This window comes from Arvicola amphibius, chromosome 5 (genome assembly GCF_903992535.2).
Source record: "Arvicola amphibius chromosome 5, mArvAmp1.2, whole genome shotgun sequence".
Lineage (NCBI taxonomy): Eukaryota > Metazoa > Chordata > Mammalia > Rodentia > Cricetidae > Arvicola > Arvicola amphibius.
The window spans coordinates 56215759-56231040 of record NC_052051.1 but is presented as its reverse complement, the minus strand read 5'-3'; the positions used below and the strand labels follow the sequence as shown (position 1 = coordinate 56231040).

Sequence of the window (15282 nt, the reverse complement as noted above, 5' to 3'; positions counted from 1 at the left end):
CCCAGTAAAAACACTATTTTCTTTGCTTTTCTCTCCTTTCCTTGTGAGACAAGGCTTGACTTGAACTCACAACTCTTGCCTTAACCAACCAAACATTAGAATGATAGGGACTAAGCTTCAGGCCAGGATTGTTTTTATATATATATATATATATATTTGGTTTAAATTTCTAATTTTGGGAAGACCTTTTAAGTAAAGCTGGTCATAAAGATTTAGGGAGTCTTGAGAGCTAACACATATTTCTTAAGTGCATAAAGACAATTTACATACATCATGATTTAGTGGCTTTTATTGGCTCTGACACACTAGGAATAGTTTTGGCATTCCTCTCCCAGAAACCTAAGCTTCCTCTCTTAGGATCTTGGTACAGAGATCAGGTTAAAAGAGAATGAAACCAACCATGCAACAGTGAAGCCTGCAGGCTGTTTCCACGGTACCCAGCTTTAGATACTTTTATACAAAATACATTTCCCTCAACAACTTAGGTTCTAAGAATGCTCTGAAGTAACAGGATACATACAGATTCCAAATACTTCTTCCATAAATATACAGCAAGCAGGGCTGAGAATGGCATGGGAATTAAGGTCACACAGCGCAGGACCAGACAGGAATCTAGGTGCGCAGCAGCCCACGGGACTCAGGACTTCATCTTTCTTTAGACCTTTGTCAGTTCTCTTTTGGTACATTTAATAAAGTATGCAAACTGATAAAAGTAACGGTAGACAAATGCTTCCAGCTAAGACATAAAAGTTTCTTTTTGGAAGAACTGTGAAAATAGAACATTTGGGATGAGTGGAGGAACAAGATAAAAGGGAAAGAGCTGCTTAGCTAACGCAGTTATCCCAGGAGCAAAACAACAACAACAACAACAACAAAAAACCCCAAAAAACAAAAACCAGCATGCTGGGCAAACAGAAAGGTGTTCTCTTCTCTAAACACTTAAATTTGGTCACATCGCTATTCTGCCTTTCTCCCTTCACATACTTCTTCACAAAATAGGGAGAAATGTTGTCCAGCCACGATTAATGGGGAAAAGAAAGGAACTGGAAGAGGGAGGCAGAGTGCCCAACCTAGAGAACCAAAGGAAGCCTCTCAGAGCTGTTGGTCAGCAATCCTGAGAGTACTGTTTGAATAAACAGGCCATGGGAAGATAAAGAGATATGCTCAAAACTGAAACAACAACAGAAATACCACATCCCTACCATGGCCCCTGGGAAAGAAAAGCTTAACTCCTGAATAGTGAGTGATCCCCAGCAGCCACTGTGCAGATGGAGCACACCTGGGAGCCACAGTCCCAGCAAGGCCGCTGAGGCAGTGAGAAAACACCGGACTGGGAAACCGAGATAAGGTCAGCTGAATTCTTCTACCGAGCCACCATCCTATGACAACCTTAAAACAAACTCAAAGCAGGTGACAAACGGCTTCCTTTTCTCCTGGCCCTGCTGTTGGATGCTGATCTTTCTGACAGATGGTTTGTTCTATTACGATTTATAGCCTGACTTAATCAAAAGTAGCAACCACCACCCAACACACCATAACTCTAAATTCTATACATTTCAAGGACAGAATCATGGATGCTCTCCTGTTTTTAAATTTTCTTTTGAAATAGGTCTACTATGTAATTCAGTTTTGCCTTGAACCCGTAAGTGTGTCCCATGTCCCCGTGGCCTCCCCCCCCGCCCCCCCCCCCGCAATGTCCTGGGATCACAAGTAGATAGCCATGCCAGCCAGCTCCTTTCTTTTAACAAACCAGAACTGGTTAAGTTTTTCAAGAACCGAACAACTACCCCAAGTACTAGTTCTTTTTGTTTTTAAACAGCATTATCTATTTTATTTCTTCCCTCCCGTGGGACTTACTCGTGGACTGGCCACACATAAAAAAGATGGCAGCTCAGTGAGCAGGCAGCAACGAAGTGAGGAGGTAGCTGATCTCCGTTGATGGACGACCTGGTCGGAGTAGCCACTCACTGCTTTACAGTGGCTGCTGAAAACAAGAGACTTAAAACAAAACAAAAAAAGTGTTAATGAAGCAAAGCAGAAAACATGTCACATGTTGAATATTCAACTTAATAAAACTTTTTTTCCAGGCCAATACTATTAATTCTAAATAAACAAACATTAATCAGAACCAAGTATGTAATGTATGGTTGAGGCCCATGTTAATTTCAAACTGTGGTTTTCTTAGTATACAAAACCAAGTGACATTTCTAATTCTACTTCCACAAGAGACATTTGTGCTAGGTGGATAGTTGGTTTTTATGACTATGGATGCAAACTCAAACCACAATGATTAAGGTTAGTTTCTTCTAAATTTCCCCTTAAGACACTATAGAAACAGGTGCTAACGGTGTTGTGTAGTTCAAGCAAAGCTGGTTCTTTTTGAGGCAGTGTCATACGGTTCTTGGCTACATAATTCTAGGCTAACCTGAACTACATTTCAAAATAATGTAAATTCCTCACTTACTGTATCAGGGACTAAAGCGCAGAGTTTGAGTGCTTGCCTACCACAAACAAGGTCCTGGGTTCCATCCAAAAAAAATTATTATATTTCTTTATTATATCAAAAAACTGGCTGGGCAGTGGTGGTGCATGCCTTTAATTTTAAAACTCGGGAGGCAGAGGCAGGCAGATCTCTGTGTCCTCTGTGTGAGGACAGCCTGGTACACAAAGTGAACTGTGTACCAGCCAGAGCTGTAACACAGATAAACTTTGTCTTGAAAAACCAAATAAGAAAAAGAAAAAAAAAAAAAGTATTTTATGAGGTTGTCTTCATTCCTTGGCTTGTGGATTTTCCCTGCCTAATTGTCAAAGGTCTCTTTCACATGAACCTTTCTGCCACATTCTTCCAGTTAAGGGATTTGGTTAAGATAAAACCTACTCAGGTTTTCCCCTGGATTAAGGGGAAAAGGTATTTTAAATTCAGGTGTGAAAGTACATACAAAAGTTAGAAGCGACAGTCATCAACTAGTCTCAAACCTATACATTTTAAGGTAAGGAAGAAAGTGAAGGTATTTGGAAGGTGATATTAAAAATCATATCCTAACAAGCTTTCCAGTCTAAGCCTTTAGTTCCCAGTTCTCCAATGGATACTGTAATATGAAATAGCAGGCCTCATTGCCACTATAGCCTCTACACCAAAACATGGTTCATCCAGGAGTATGACAGCATACAAGTCAGTCATTTTATCACTGGCTGTTCATTTTTGATCATGTCATTTACTTGTTTTACTACATTTTTTTTGTAGATAGGCTGGTTATCTTAAATGATTTGGATGAAGATAATACACAAGACAATTTATACCCTGATATAAGGTCACAAAAACAAAACCCAAGAATACAACAGTAACAACACTTCAGGACTTCTTTGCTCAGTAACATATGCGGTCAGTCTCATTCACCCATGTGGGACTATTTACTACAGAACAAGTTCCAAGACAGCCAGGGCTACACAGAGGAATCCTGAAAGGAAAAACAAACAACCCCCCACCAAAAAAAAAAAAAAAAAAACCAAAAACCAAAAACAAATAAAGATGCTATCAGTGCCTTTCTGCAAAGTCTGTCTAGTAGTAATGCTATTCCTGGACTCAATTTCCCAATGAGAACATACTGCCACATATATATTTTTATATATACATATATATATTTATTGGAAGTTCTTAAGTCAAAATAATTTATATCTATTTTTAAAAACTCATTAGTTTTTTACATACTCAGTATGTAACTTTGCTTTACAGAAACCCTGACACTCCTCAAATACTTTACTCATTACTTACGCTAGAATTAAATGCAAGGGACGCAGAGAAGGAGGGTAGAATCAGCGTAGGAATGAACAACTGTAGTGATATTTCATTTGTATTTTAAAATAAAGCTTGCCTGAAGTTCAGAGAGCAAAACAGCCACACTGATCAGCCTCACAGACAGGCAGTGGTGACACACACCTTTAATCCAAGTAGCCACACTAGTTTGCCATAGAAACTGGGCAGTAGTGGTGCAGCCAGCACTAGAGAGGAATATAAAATGGGAGGAGACGGGTCTCAGCTCAGTCTCATTCTGAGATTCCTGGAGGCAGGATCACCATTTCAGACTGAGGTAGAAATAAGAGCCAATGGCTGGCTGTTTTGCTTTTCCGACCTTCAAGTTGAACTCTTAATTTCTGGGCTTTTATTAATCATGCCACAAACAGCAACATCACTTCTTCAGTCCATTTGGCCAAAATTTTATTTAAAGAAAAAAGTAGTATTACCAATGGGACAGTGTTACTTGTTTTTAACAGGTTCCAGTTTTTGCTATTCTGTTGTTCCATGTTCATGCTCTTGAATGCCTCAGCACTCTGCAGCATGAGCAGACCTTGCTGCCGGAACCACAGTATGTACACAGTAATAAAGCAAAGCTTTTCTATATATTCTCTTGGCATCACGCAAGCCTCAAGTGAAGATAGGTAGACCATCAAGAGTCAAAGCTGCACACTCTCTCCACAGCACAGAAACCACACCTTCTCACAGATGCACAAGTGTCCAGTTAACAAAGGCCACGCCTTGTTCTCCATGGTTTGCTTAAAAGGGTGTACTATTTGTAAGTCACCTGCTGGAATAATGAATTCTATTTTCACAAATGTCTTTAGTGAGTAAAACGATCACAGCTTTCTTCAAGGAATACTGACAGCTGTCATGACCTCAGGAAGTGACAGAGACACAAATACCATAGCTGAAAAGTGACATTCCGAAGACTTTTTGAAAACCTGCTTGAAGAATTCTTCAACAACAGTCAGTTAAAGTTCCTTAGGCATTTAAAAGTCAAGTGACAACACAGGTCACTCTTTTCCAAACTTTTTTTTGGTAGAGGGTGGTTGAGTAGCCCTAGCTGTTCTGGAACTCTTTGGACCAGGCAGGACTGAAACTCAGATCCGCCTGCCTCTGCCTCCTGAGTACTGGGATTAAAAATGAGTGTGGCCACCACTACATGGCTCAAAATAGTCAATTTTATGCTAAGATAATTTTACATATCTTCTTATTACCTATTCTTTTTTGAAGATAGGGTCTCATAATGTAGTCCTGGCTGGTCTGGAACTCAATTCTGTAGGGGAGGCTAGCCTCAAACTCAGAGATCTTCTTGCCTGTCTCTAAAGTACTGGGATTAAAGGAGTGAAGCTCCATGCCCAGCTCCATTCTGTGAATTTTAAATTGAAAAATCTAAAACTGCCCCAACTTCTATGAGTCACTCATCTTACAAGAATTGAGTAGGTAAAGCTCTTAAAAGGGCTAGAGAGGGTGGTTGGAGAGATGGCTCAGGTTAAGAGCACTGGCTGCTCTTCCTGAGGTACTGAGTTCCGTTCCCAGCAACTACATGGTGGCTCAAAGCTATCCATAATGAAATCTGGTGCTCTCTACTGGCACGCAGGCAGAACAGTGTATACGTAATAAATAAATAGATAAACATTTAAAAATTGCTTAAATTAGGACTAGAAAGACCACTCAGCAGGTAAAGGCACTTGCTGGGAAAGCTGATGATCTGAGTTAGATCCCCAAAACAAACATGTTGGAAAAACAGAAATGATACTTTGACATCCACGTGTGTAACATGACATATCCTGTCTGCCTACACACACACACACACACACACACACACACACACACACTGTAAAAGACAACACATTTAAAAAAATACAATTTTTCCTGGGCATGGAGGCACATGGCTTTAGATACAGCACTTGGGAGACAGAGGAAGGCACATCCTTGAGTTCCAGGCCAGCCTGGTCTACAGAGGAAGTTCCAGGACAGTTAAGGCTATATACAGAGAAACCCAGTTTCAAACAAAAACAAAACAAACTTTGAACATATACTATGGCTAAGTAGATTACTATGATATCTGTTCACAAGGATAATATTAACAAAAATTAATAATGACTCTTGCTTTATGAAAGTCATCATTTCTTACAAGGTCTTCAACTGGATATAGCTTTAAAAAAGGTTTTACCTCAAAACAGTATTTCCTATAGCTCTAAGTTTAATCTTTAAGCAAACGATTTTTTTAAGACCCTGATGTACAAGATTTATATTCTCCAGTACACATCACTACCTAATAAAGAGATTTGGGGAAGTACTCTCAGAACGCACAGTTGATAGTTGAAGCCAACCTTTTTGTTTTTCCATTTTTCCAATAGGTATTACTAAACATGGACAGTGGGAAGTTTCTTCCTCTGCTTCTCCCCACCAAGTCTAACAGGAAAACTCATTTTTACCTACATTGAATATGTATCTGAATTCTGACTTACAGAGGCCAAGAAAGTACTATTCTATTATTGTTTATCTACCTACCTACCTACCTATCTGCATGTTTGGTGTGTATGTGTGTGTGTCTACTTACCTATCTATCAATTGGTATATATGTGTGAGTGTGTATATGCCAGAGCCTGACACTCCACAACTGGTCCTCCATCTTGTTTTTTGCAATTAAATGTTATTTTTCTGTGTGAGTATTGGACAACTAGCTGTATTTAGCTCTTCCCTTCCATCATGTGTATCCTGCGGATTACACTCAGGTTCTCTGGATTAAACTCAGGTTCCCAGTGGTTGGTGGCAAGTACCTTTTCTACTGAGCCCACAGCTGGCCCTGTATTACAACATCTCCACTGAATCTGGATCTGCCTCACAAATATATCTGAAGAAAACGGGAAAAAAGGGAGCAAGTGGAGTGGGAGAAGATGACAAAAAGGAAATAAAGGCAAACTACATATAAAGATATAATGAGTTTGTATATGAAAATTCTGCTATATACGTATATATTTATCAGACACTTTTAACTTTTTTTCTTTGTTGAGAAAGGGTCTTATGTTGCACAGGCTAGCCTCATTTACTATGTAGCAAAGGACGAACTTGAACTCCTGTCTCCATTTGCATGCAAAGTATTGGGATTATTGCCATCATGAACAGCTAGCACATTCTTGCCAGTCATGACCAAATTTTAAAACCCTCAGATAGAATGTGCTTCATACATTTTTTTAACTGTTATACCTGGAACACCAACAAGTAATTCCTACGCAAAAACAAGTCCTGGGCAAATGGTATGCTCTCAGGAGCGTTTATAACAAGCTACTGTGGGTCATGATGCAATTACAGCTTATTGCAATTGATAATTCAGATGTCAACCCACCAGAGAATTCTCAGATGGAGGGAACCTGACGGGCAGGGTTTGTGGGTCATTGACTATGCAAACTTTTTCTTTCATCTGTAATTTCACTTGAGCAATAACAGCTATGATATCTCATCATTACCATACCATTTCCATGTGATGTGTATACGTAACCTAACGATTTCACCTAATTTATGGGCATATACCTGTGGAATGTCAGGAAGATGACTTTCATCATTTGATACATAGAAAATATACTAGGACATATTTCATACTAGATATATCTGTCCCACAATGACTGTGGACACTTAAAGGCCTGCTTTGTTCCTTTTGGCTCAGACTAACTGCACACAATTAGCTCACTTCCACCTCAGAGCAAGTGTCACGCTACACTAAAGGCTTTTTGTAAATAGACCATAAGTTTAAAACTATAGCTATACACAATCAGAGTCACAGATGCCCAGTTGCAACGCAAAGCATCCAAAAAAGGCATGGCAATTCTTTTTTCTTGTCAGTCTGCCAACAGACCTATGTCTCAAAGTCTGTCACTGGGCAGTATGCGTCTCACCTCCCCCACCCTTAGTCTGGTCAGTCTTACTCCTGTAAACCTTGGAACCTTGTGTTACCATGGCAATGGCTCAGCTCCCTATCGCTTACCCTAGGAATATGCTTTTGACTAATGAGAGGTAACTCTTGTAAATATTTTTTTTAATTGCTACAAGGCTCCTGTAAGAAAAAAGTTTTGAGGCTAGAAAGAAGAAGCCAGGAGAAATTCCCTTTCACTTGTTGTAGTATCCAATCTGAACACTGAAGAGGGTCTTGTGGCGGAACCCAAAGGTTCTCATTAGTACGCCATTAAACAGTGACAGGCCTGTTTTTACTTTTTATTTGGAGCCTGGGTCTCACACTAAGTTGTCCACGCTGGCTCTGAACTTATAATTCTTTTGTCTCAGCCTCCCACATTGCACAGACGTACATGTAGGCAAAATTTCCATACACATAAAGCATAAAGGAAAAATTAAAAGAGAGCAAGCCAAGCAGGTCTTCACCACAACCAAGTTATATACGAAACGTTTACACATGAAATATAAACACACAATTTAAGTGTAACTCAATACATTGTACAAGCCCCTCAAAACACTGGGGTTCTTGTTTGTTCGCTTCAGAGACAAGGTTGTCCTGGAACTTCTCCTGTAGAGATCTGCCAGCCTTTGCCTCTAGAGCCACCACTGCCTGGGTAAACATTAGGGTTCTTGAGGACACCATTTAACTTTAATTTTACTAATGCAAAGAGAAGGAAGCTAAAGGTACTAAGTAGACAATTTGTGCAGATAACGGCTTACCTTTAACAAAGGGCAGCTGCAAAGGTTAGGGAAGGAAAGTGGAAAATCGACTCCAAGAAGAAAATCCTTATTTCTCAGATATCTCTGGTGGCTCTCCCTGTCTGGATCTCCCCAAGAACGCAGCTGATGGAGCCTGTAGGAAGCTTTCAGAGACAGGAAAAGAGCTAACCACCTGAAACAAACCACAGAGATGTGCTTACTCAATGCTCCTATGAAATTTGGTAGTTCACAATGAGGACCTATCTCATTATCACACATTGTTTGTAAATCTTAAGCATTTGGAAACGATTCTTTCTTACCTGCAGATAAAGCCATTGCATACTTTTGTTCTATAGATTCCTTGACATGATTTGCTTTTTTAAAGTAAAATGCTCTATATAGCTATAATAAAAAGCAAATAAATACGAAAAATACTCAGAAACATTTATCTCTACTTCAAAAACTCTTACCATAAAAAAAAATCATCTTATCAAGAAGATAGTCATTTCTAATGAGTTATCTATTACATTAAAAACAACATAAAAGGGGCTAGAGAGATGGCTCAGCAGTTAGGAGCACTGGCTGCTGTTCCAGGACCTGGGTTCAGTTCCTAGCAGCCACATGGCAGTTTACACCTGTCTGTAACTTCAGACCCACTCTCACACAGACATACATGCAGGCAAAACACCAATGAACATAAAAAAAAAAATTAAATACAATAAAAACAACATAATATAAATCAGTAAAAGCCATTTTGCAAAGAATAAAAACAAAGCTAAATTTCCCAGAATGTTTAAGGTAATAGTAAGCATAACTAGATGAATACACACACATGAAAGAAAAAAAACCAAAAAATTATAATATTTCTTTTTTGCTAGAAGATGGGACAAGGTTTCATACAGCACAGGCTGCTTCCAACACCTGATCCCCTGCCTCAGCCAGCCACATGCTGGGATTACAGGCATGTACTATCACTATGAGCTGTATTCCAAGCTCATAAAAAAATTATTGATGGGGAAAAAATAGAGGCTCAAGGTATAATATTAAATATTTAATGTCACAGTATTGCACTTTTGTCCCTGCCTATTCCCAGTTGCTCTTCTATCAAACTGTAAGCAAACTTCTCACCTGGCCAAAAGTCCCTGAAGCATGAGGTTTGCCATTTCTGCTGGCGAGACATCAATAAATCGAAGGAAAGAAAAACAGCTTCCTTCATTAATACCTGGAAAAATCAAAGAACAATGCTGAGCCTGCTCGCAAACCAAAAGCCAATATTCAACTTATCCTGCTGACCTGTTTAATTCATAAAACCACATTGTAAAGATTTTGATATAGTCAGGATGTCATTATTTGTATACTACAGGCACAGACAGAAGCTGTACCTGTGAAGTGCAGAACATAGGAGACAGAGTGAAGATAGCTCATCAGCCAACTTTGGGGGTTTTGGCCTTTGGTTAATTTCTATGATTTGAATAAAAAGAAAAGGACAAAAGAGAAAGGTTCGGAACTTTCACCTTAATATTTTGGACAATGCTCAAGTTCAAGCAGCTTAGGATAAGAAGGAAGAATGGAATTCCCATTAATAAAAGCATTAATGTCAAATTTCAAGCGGAAGAAACTCTTTGTTTTAAGACAAGCTCTCATGTAGCCCAGAGTGTTTTCGAACTTGTTATATACTCAAGGATTACTCTGAACTTCTGATCTTCCTGCTCCCTCTCCTGAAAGAAGAGGTTGTAGGTATATGCCACCAAGCCTTGTTTATTAGGTGCTAGGGATTGAACCAAGGGCTTTGTTTATGTTAGGCAAGCACTCTACCATGCCCAGCCCCCCCCCCCCCCCCCCCCCCCCCCGCCCCCGGAAGAAGTTCTCATAGTAGGCCAGACAAGCTTCAAATTCATGGATTTGGTCTCCTGAGTACTGAGATTATAGGGGTGAGCCACTGGACCTAGCTTTAAGGATGAGAAATTCCTAAGAGATAGGTAGATATAAACTGTAGATAGAAAGTTGGGTGGTGGTAACACATGCCTTTAATCCCAGCACTTAGGAGGCAGAGACAGGCTGATCTCTGTGAGTTCAAAGCCAGCCTGGCATACAAGAACTAGTTCCAAGACACAGAGAAACCCTGTCTAGAAAAGCAAACAAACAAAATGTAGACAGAAGTCACTATGAATACTTTGTATTGCTTCCTGCTCTGTCTACAAATGACAGAAACTAGGCCTGCATAATGACGCATGCCTCTGATCAACACACAGAAGGCAGAGGCAGGCTTATTACTGAGATAAAGGCTGCCTCTTCTACATAGTGAATTCCAGGACAGTCAGAGCTATGTAGAGAAACTGTCTCAAAAAAACAATAAAATAAAATAAAAATTACAAAAATTATAGATGAAGATGACTAACTTGTAAATCTTTTTTTTCCTTTTGTTTGTGAAAGGTATGTAAATGTGTGCACACAAGTTCATGTGGGTGTGGGCAAACACTGGCCATCTTCCTTGGTCCCTTTCTATTTACTGAGGCAAGGTCTCTGGCTGAACATGGTACTCACTGATATGACTAGTTGCTTTAGGGATCTTGTCTCTCCCATCTTTATGCTAGGATTCCAGCAGGGCCACCACACCTACCTAGCGTTTACCTGGGCTCTAGGGATCTACACTCTAGCCCCACACTAGTGTGGCAAACACTAATGTTCCATAGTCTAAACTACCTTTCTAGCCACTAGTTTACCAATTTATTAAGACATTAGAAAATAAAAGTCAAAACCACTACAGTCACAAGCAAAACAAAGAACATTTTGGTAAAAACCCAACTCTTCTTCCAATGATCAAAACTCCTACCTTTTCTGTGAAAGAGAGACTGCTGGATATAGTCTGGTGCAAATGGAGAAAGTAGAACCTTTAACCACCTGTAAAGCAAGTAATTAAAAAATAAATCTGAAGGGAAGTACAAATACTGAGAAGTTAACTAAACTGGAAGCTCCAAATTAAGGAAAATCAAAATTTAAGAATATTTCTACATGTAAGAAGTTTCTTATCATATGACTATGCAACTCGTGAAACAAATGTCAGAAAATACAAAACTGTTACACTAATGTAAAGCTCTCCTCACTTCACAGACTCTCAATTCTAGCCTAAACAAAAAGTACAACTCTTGCTCAAATCTGTTTAAAAAAAGCTTCAATTTTAGTTTTATTAGGTCACATTGGTAAATATTTTTATAACAAAGCTTTAACAATGTTCATAACTCTCAACTGCTGGCACACAGATATCCATTTAAGAGCACAATAAACAGTCTGGAATTCAGAATTATCCTAACTTAGAGATATAAAATGGACCACACACCAATTTTCTGAATGAACTGGTCTCTAGCATATTAGTTTAACGACTAATTCAACCTTACCAAATTTATTACTCTAGACTCTTATCAAGAGAATAAGTTTATTTAAAAACCAATAAACTCAGTTCTGCATTAAGTGTGACTTCAAGTCACTTTAACGTAACTTAAGTACACTTAAGTAAATATACTGTTGATTTTTGGTGCAAATACACATTTGAAAACAGGTATGCATTCCTGATTTAGAAAGTTAATAGAAATAGCTAAGGCACTTAAAACCATCTAATGGAAGCCTTTGTAGCACTCCAACTTCCACCCTAAGTGTCCTCAATAATTGTTCACCATTTGTTAAAATATCTCCTTATTGGAAACTCACATATTCAACACTAAATTTATCTATTCCACTAAGGATATAGCTTTATAGTAGATCATCCACTTAATAAGCATAAGGCCTTGGATTCAATCCCCAGCACTACTAAATAATAAATGTGGCCATCGAGCCAAATTATAAAAGCACTCAGCATCAACAGACATCAATATTTGCTCACCTATCTCGTGAATGGTTGAAGACCCTGATCTGTCCATGACGATAGATAAATTTTGAAATTTCATATGGCTTTAGGGAAATATGAAATGGAGACCAAGTTTCTTGCCGTTCAAATAACTCTGGGTGATTACACACCTAAGATGAAGGGAAATGGTAGGACAACATTGTCATTTGCAGGTATCATTGCTGATTGATGAACTTCATGGATATTGCCTTCCCATTTTCAGCTCAAGAGGCCTATCTGGCATCAAGCCTAGGGCCCTCTCCATTGAAGTATGTTAAGAAAAACAACAAAGCAAATGACCTAAGCCTTACCTTCCTGAACTGCATGACTAGATTCATGAGGCTGCTGGTGGTGTTCTGTGCTTGCTGAGTGGAGCCCATAGAAGACTGCAGTAAGTCTTCAATGGAAATTTTATTCTTTAGTGCCTGATATAAGAGCTTTTGTCGGCTAGTCAACTGACAGTACATCAGAATTTCAATCTAAAGAAAAAAATCAACAAAAACATTCATAATTGTACCTATCAGGTGAAAAAAAAAATCAGTATAGCCTTAAATGTTTCCATGAGCCACCTCTTCTGTCACACACACTAGATGCCCTCTCTGAATCCTCTTTTCCACTCCTAACAGCACCACTCATCACCCTTCACTGCACTCTACGAAAACATACTTCCAGAGACCCCACATCCACATCCATATTTTCAAGTACTGATTGTCAAAAAGACTACTCAGTCTACACCAAGCACATATATGGTATATCAAAGGGAATGTGATCTCTTCTTTGAATCACTAAATTGGCTAACAGTATTATTATTCATGCAGTTGCCTAAAGATAATAATACCCGACTTAAAAAGACCAACTCTACAAGGCTTGGTGGTCCACGATTTAAGCCTCAGTCTGGTGTACAGTGAGACCTTGTCTCAAAAAAAAAAAAAATCACAGAAAGATATGCATGGATTTTTAAAAAAGAGATCCATTTATTTAATGTGCACTGGTATTTTCCCTGTCTATAATCTGTGAGACGTCAGATTCCCTGGAACTGGAGTTAGACAGTTGTGAGCTGTCATGTGAGTGCCAGGAATTGAACCCAGGAACTCTGTAAGAGTAGCCAGTGCTCTTAACCGCTGAGCCATCTCTCCAGCCCATAAAACTATTTTTAAATAAAATAATTGTAAGACTTGTTTTAACATCTACCAAATGTTAGGAATGACCATAAGCTGATCACTACTGATGCTGTACCATGGGCACAAGTGGAGTCATGACATTATTTTATTTTTGTAATGTTTCAAACACTCCATTGATAAAAATGTAGCCAGACATGATCGTTAACCCATATAATCTCTACAGGCAACCAAAAGGGTACGGCAGAAGTTCAGAGTTTGAAGTACTACATTAGTTCCAGGCAAGCCTGGCTTACAGTGTAAGAACCTATAAAAAACAAAACAAAACAAAACAAAACAAAACAAACCCAATTTAGGGGTGGGTGTTAACAAAAGGAAAAGAATGTTACTTGGCTTGCTTAGGTCCTCTATACCATTCAAATTCAAAGATCTCAATCAAATTGATTATCTTTCAACTAAATATATACCAAGGCAATTTCCTGCCAAGAACCCTAAATTGGTACCTGAGGTTCAAACTCATTAAAGATTTTATTTCTTACCTTGTCAGACAATTCATTTTCTACATCTTTTTTGATTCTTCTCAGCATAAATGGTTTCAAGATCATGTGTAAGCGAGAGAGTTGATCTGAAACAGGAAGTCCACAAATAAAGCACTGTACACTGATTTAAGATAGTCAAAATAAACATCATGTTCCTCCCACCAAAGCCTCCAAAGTGCTATTGGGCTCAATAATTTTTTGAAAGAACCAAACTTCCAAAGTAGAAAAACAAGCACCTTGCAGAGACTCTATTTCCATTAGAAACAACTTTCAGAGTATATCTGGAAAACTGTATCAATAATAAGATTTTCACAAGACCTAATGAAAGTCAAAAGGGACTCCCAGTGTGTACCAGTTATTTTTTGTCAACTTGACACACAAAGAGAGGCCGTCAACTGAGGAATTCTTTCCCATCAAACATGACTGTGGGCAAGTCAAGGGGGGGAGGCAATTTTGTTTCTTTTTTTTCTTTCCTTTGTGTGTGTTTGAGCTTTTTATTCTTCCAAGACTGGGTCTCACTATGTAGTCCTGGCTGTCCTGGAACTGGTGCTATAGACCAGGCTGGCTCCAGGAAGACCCAGCTAACTGTGGGCATGCCATCCCTGGGCAGATGGTCCTGGGTAATACAAAAAAGCAGGTTGAACAATGCATGGAAGCAATCCAGAAAGCAGTTTTCTTCCATGGTCTCTGCTTCAGTTCCTGCTTCAAGCTTCCTGCTTCTGCTCCTGTTCTATGATGGTCTAAGACTGGGATGTGTAACCCAAATATAAGTTTCCTCCCCAAACTGCAACAGAAAGCAAACTAGGACCTAGTGTTTCCCCAAAATTATCTTTAAAGAAATGAAAAAAAAATTAACAACTTCTTAAAAATCATTTAAAGAATTTATTTTATTGTATGCAAGTCTAATCACCATGTGCATACACAGGGCTTAATGTGGTTAGGAGAAGGTATCATATCCCAAGTGGCTAGAATTACATATAGCTGGGAACTGCCATGTATGTAGGTTATGGAAATTAAACCTGGATCCTGGAAAAGTAGTTAGTGCTCTTCAACACTAAGCCATCTCTCTAGACCCTATTGAATTTCTTACAATTAATAGATGTCAAGTTATATCTTCGTAATAAGCAACTTGGCATGTTTTAATATTAGGTAAATAATAAAAAACTATTGACAAACAAGGATAAAATGTCTGCAATAGAAGCAAATCCTGGGGCTCAAAAATGGCTCAGTGGGTGAAGATGATTGCCAAGCAAGCCTGATGACCCGAGTTTGAATCTCAGAACCATACAAAGGTAA

The 15282-nt window shown here is 38.9% G+C and overlaps 1 protein-coding gene across 1 annotated transcript in view; it reads right to left on the bottom strand.

Annotated features, from left to right (window-relative positions):
- Positions 1 to 15282, bottom strand: part of Ino80 (INO80 complex ATPase subunit) — a 106790-nt gene that overhangs the window by 47580 nt on the left and 43928 nt on the right. Inside the window, exons 19-25 of the mRNA XM_038330648.1 lie at positions 13987 to 14072; positions 12641 to 12808; positions 12327 to 12460; positions 11283 to 11350; positions 9578 to 9671; positions 8471 to 8642; positions 1858 to 1998 (exon numbers count right to left, since the gene is read on the bottom strand). Of these exons, the coding sequence (XP_038186576.1) occupies positions 1858 to 1998; positions 8471 to 8642; positions 9578 to 9671; positions 11283 to 11350; positions 12327 to 12460; positions 12641 to 12808; positions 13987 to 14072 (863 nt within the window). The remainder of the gene's footprint in view (positions 1 to 1857; positions 1999 to 8470; positions 8643 to 9577; positions 9672 to 11282; positions 11351 to 12326; positions 12461 to 12640; positions 12809 to 13986; positions 14073 to 15282) is intronic.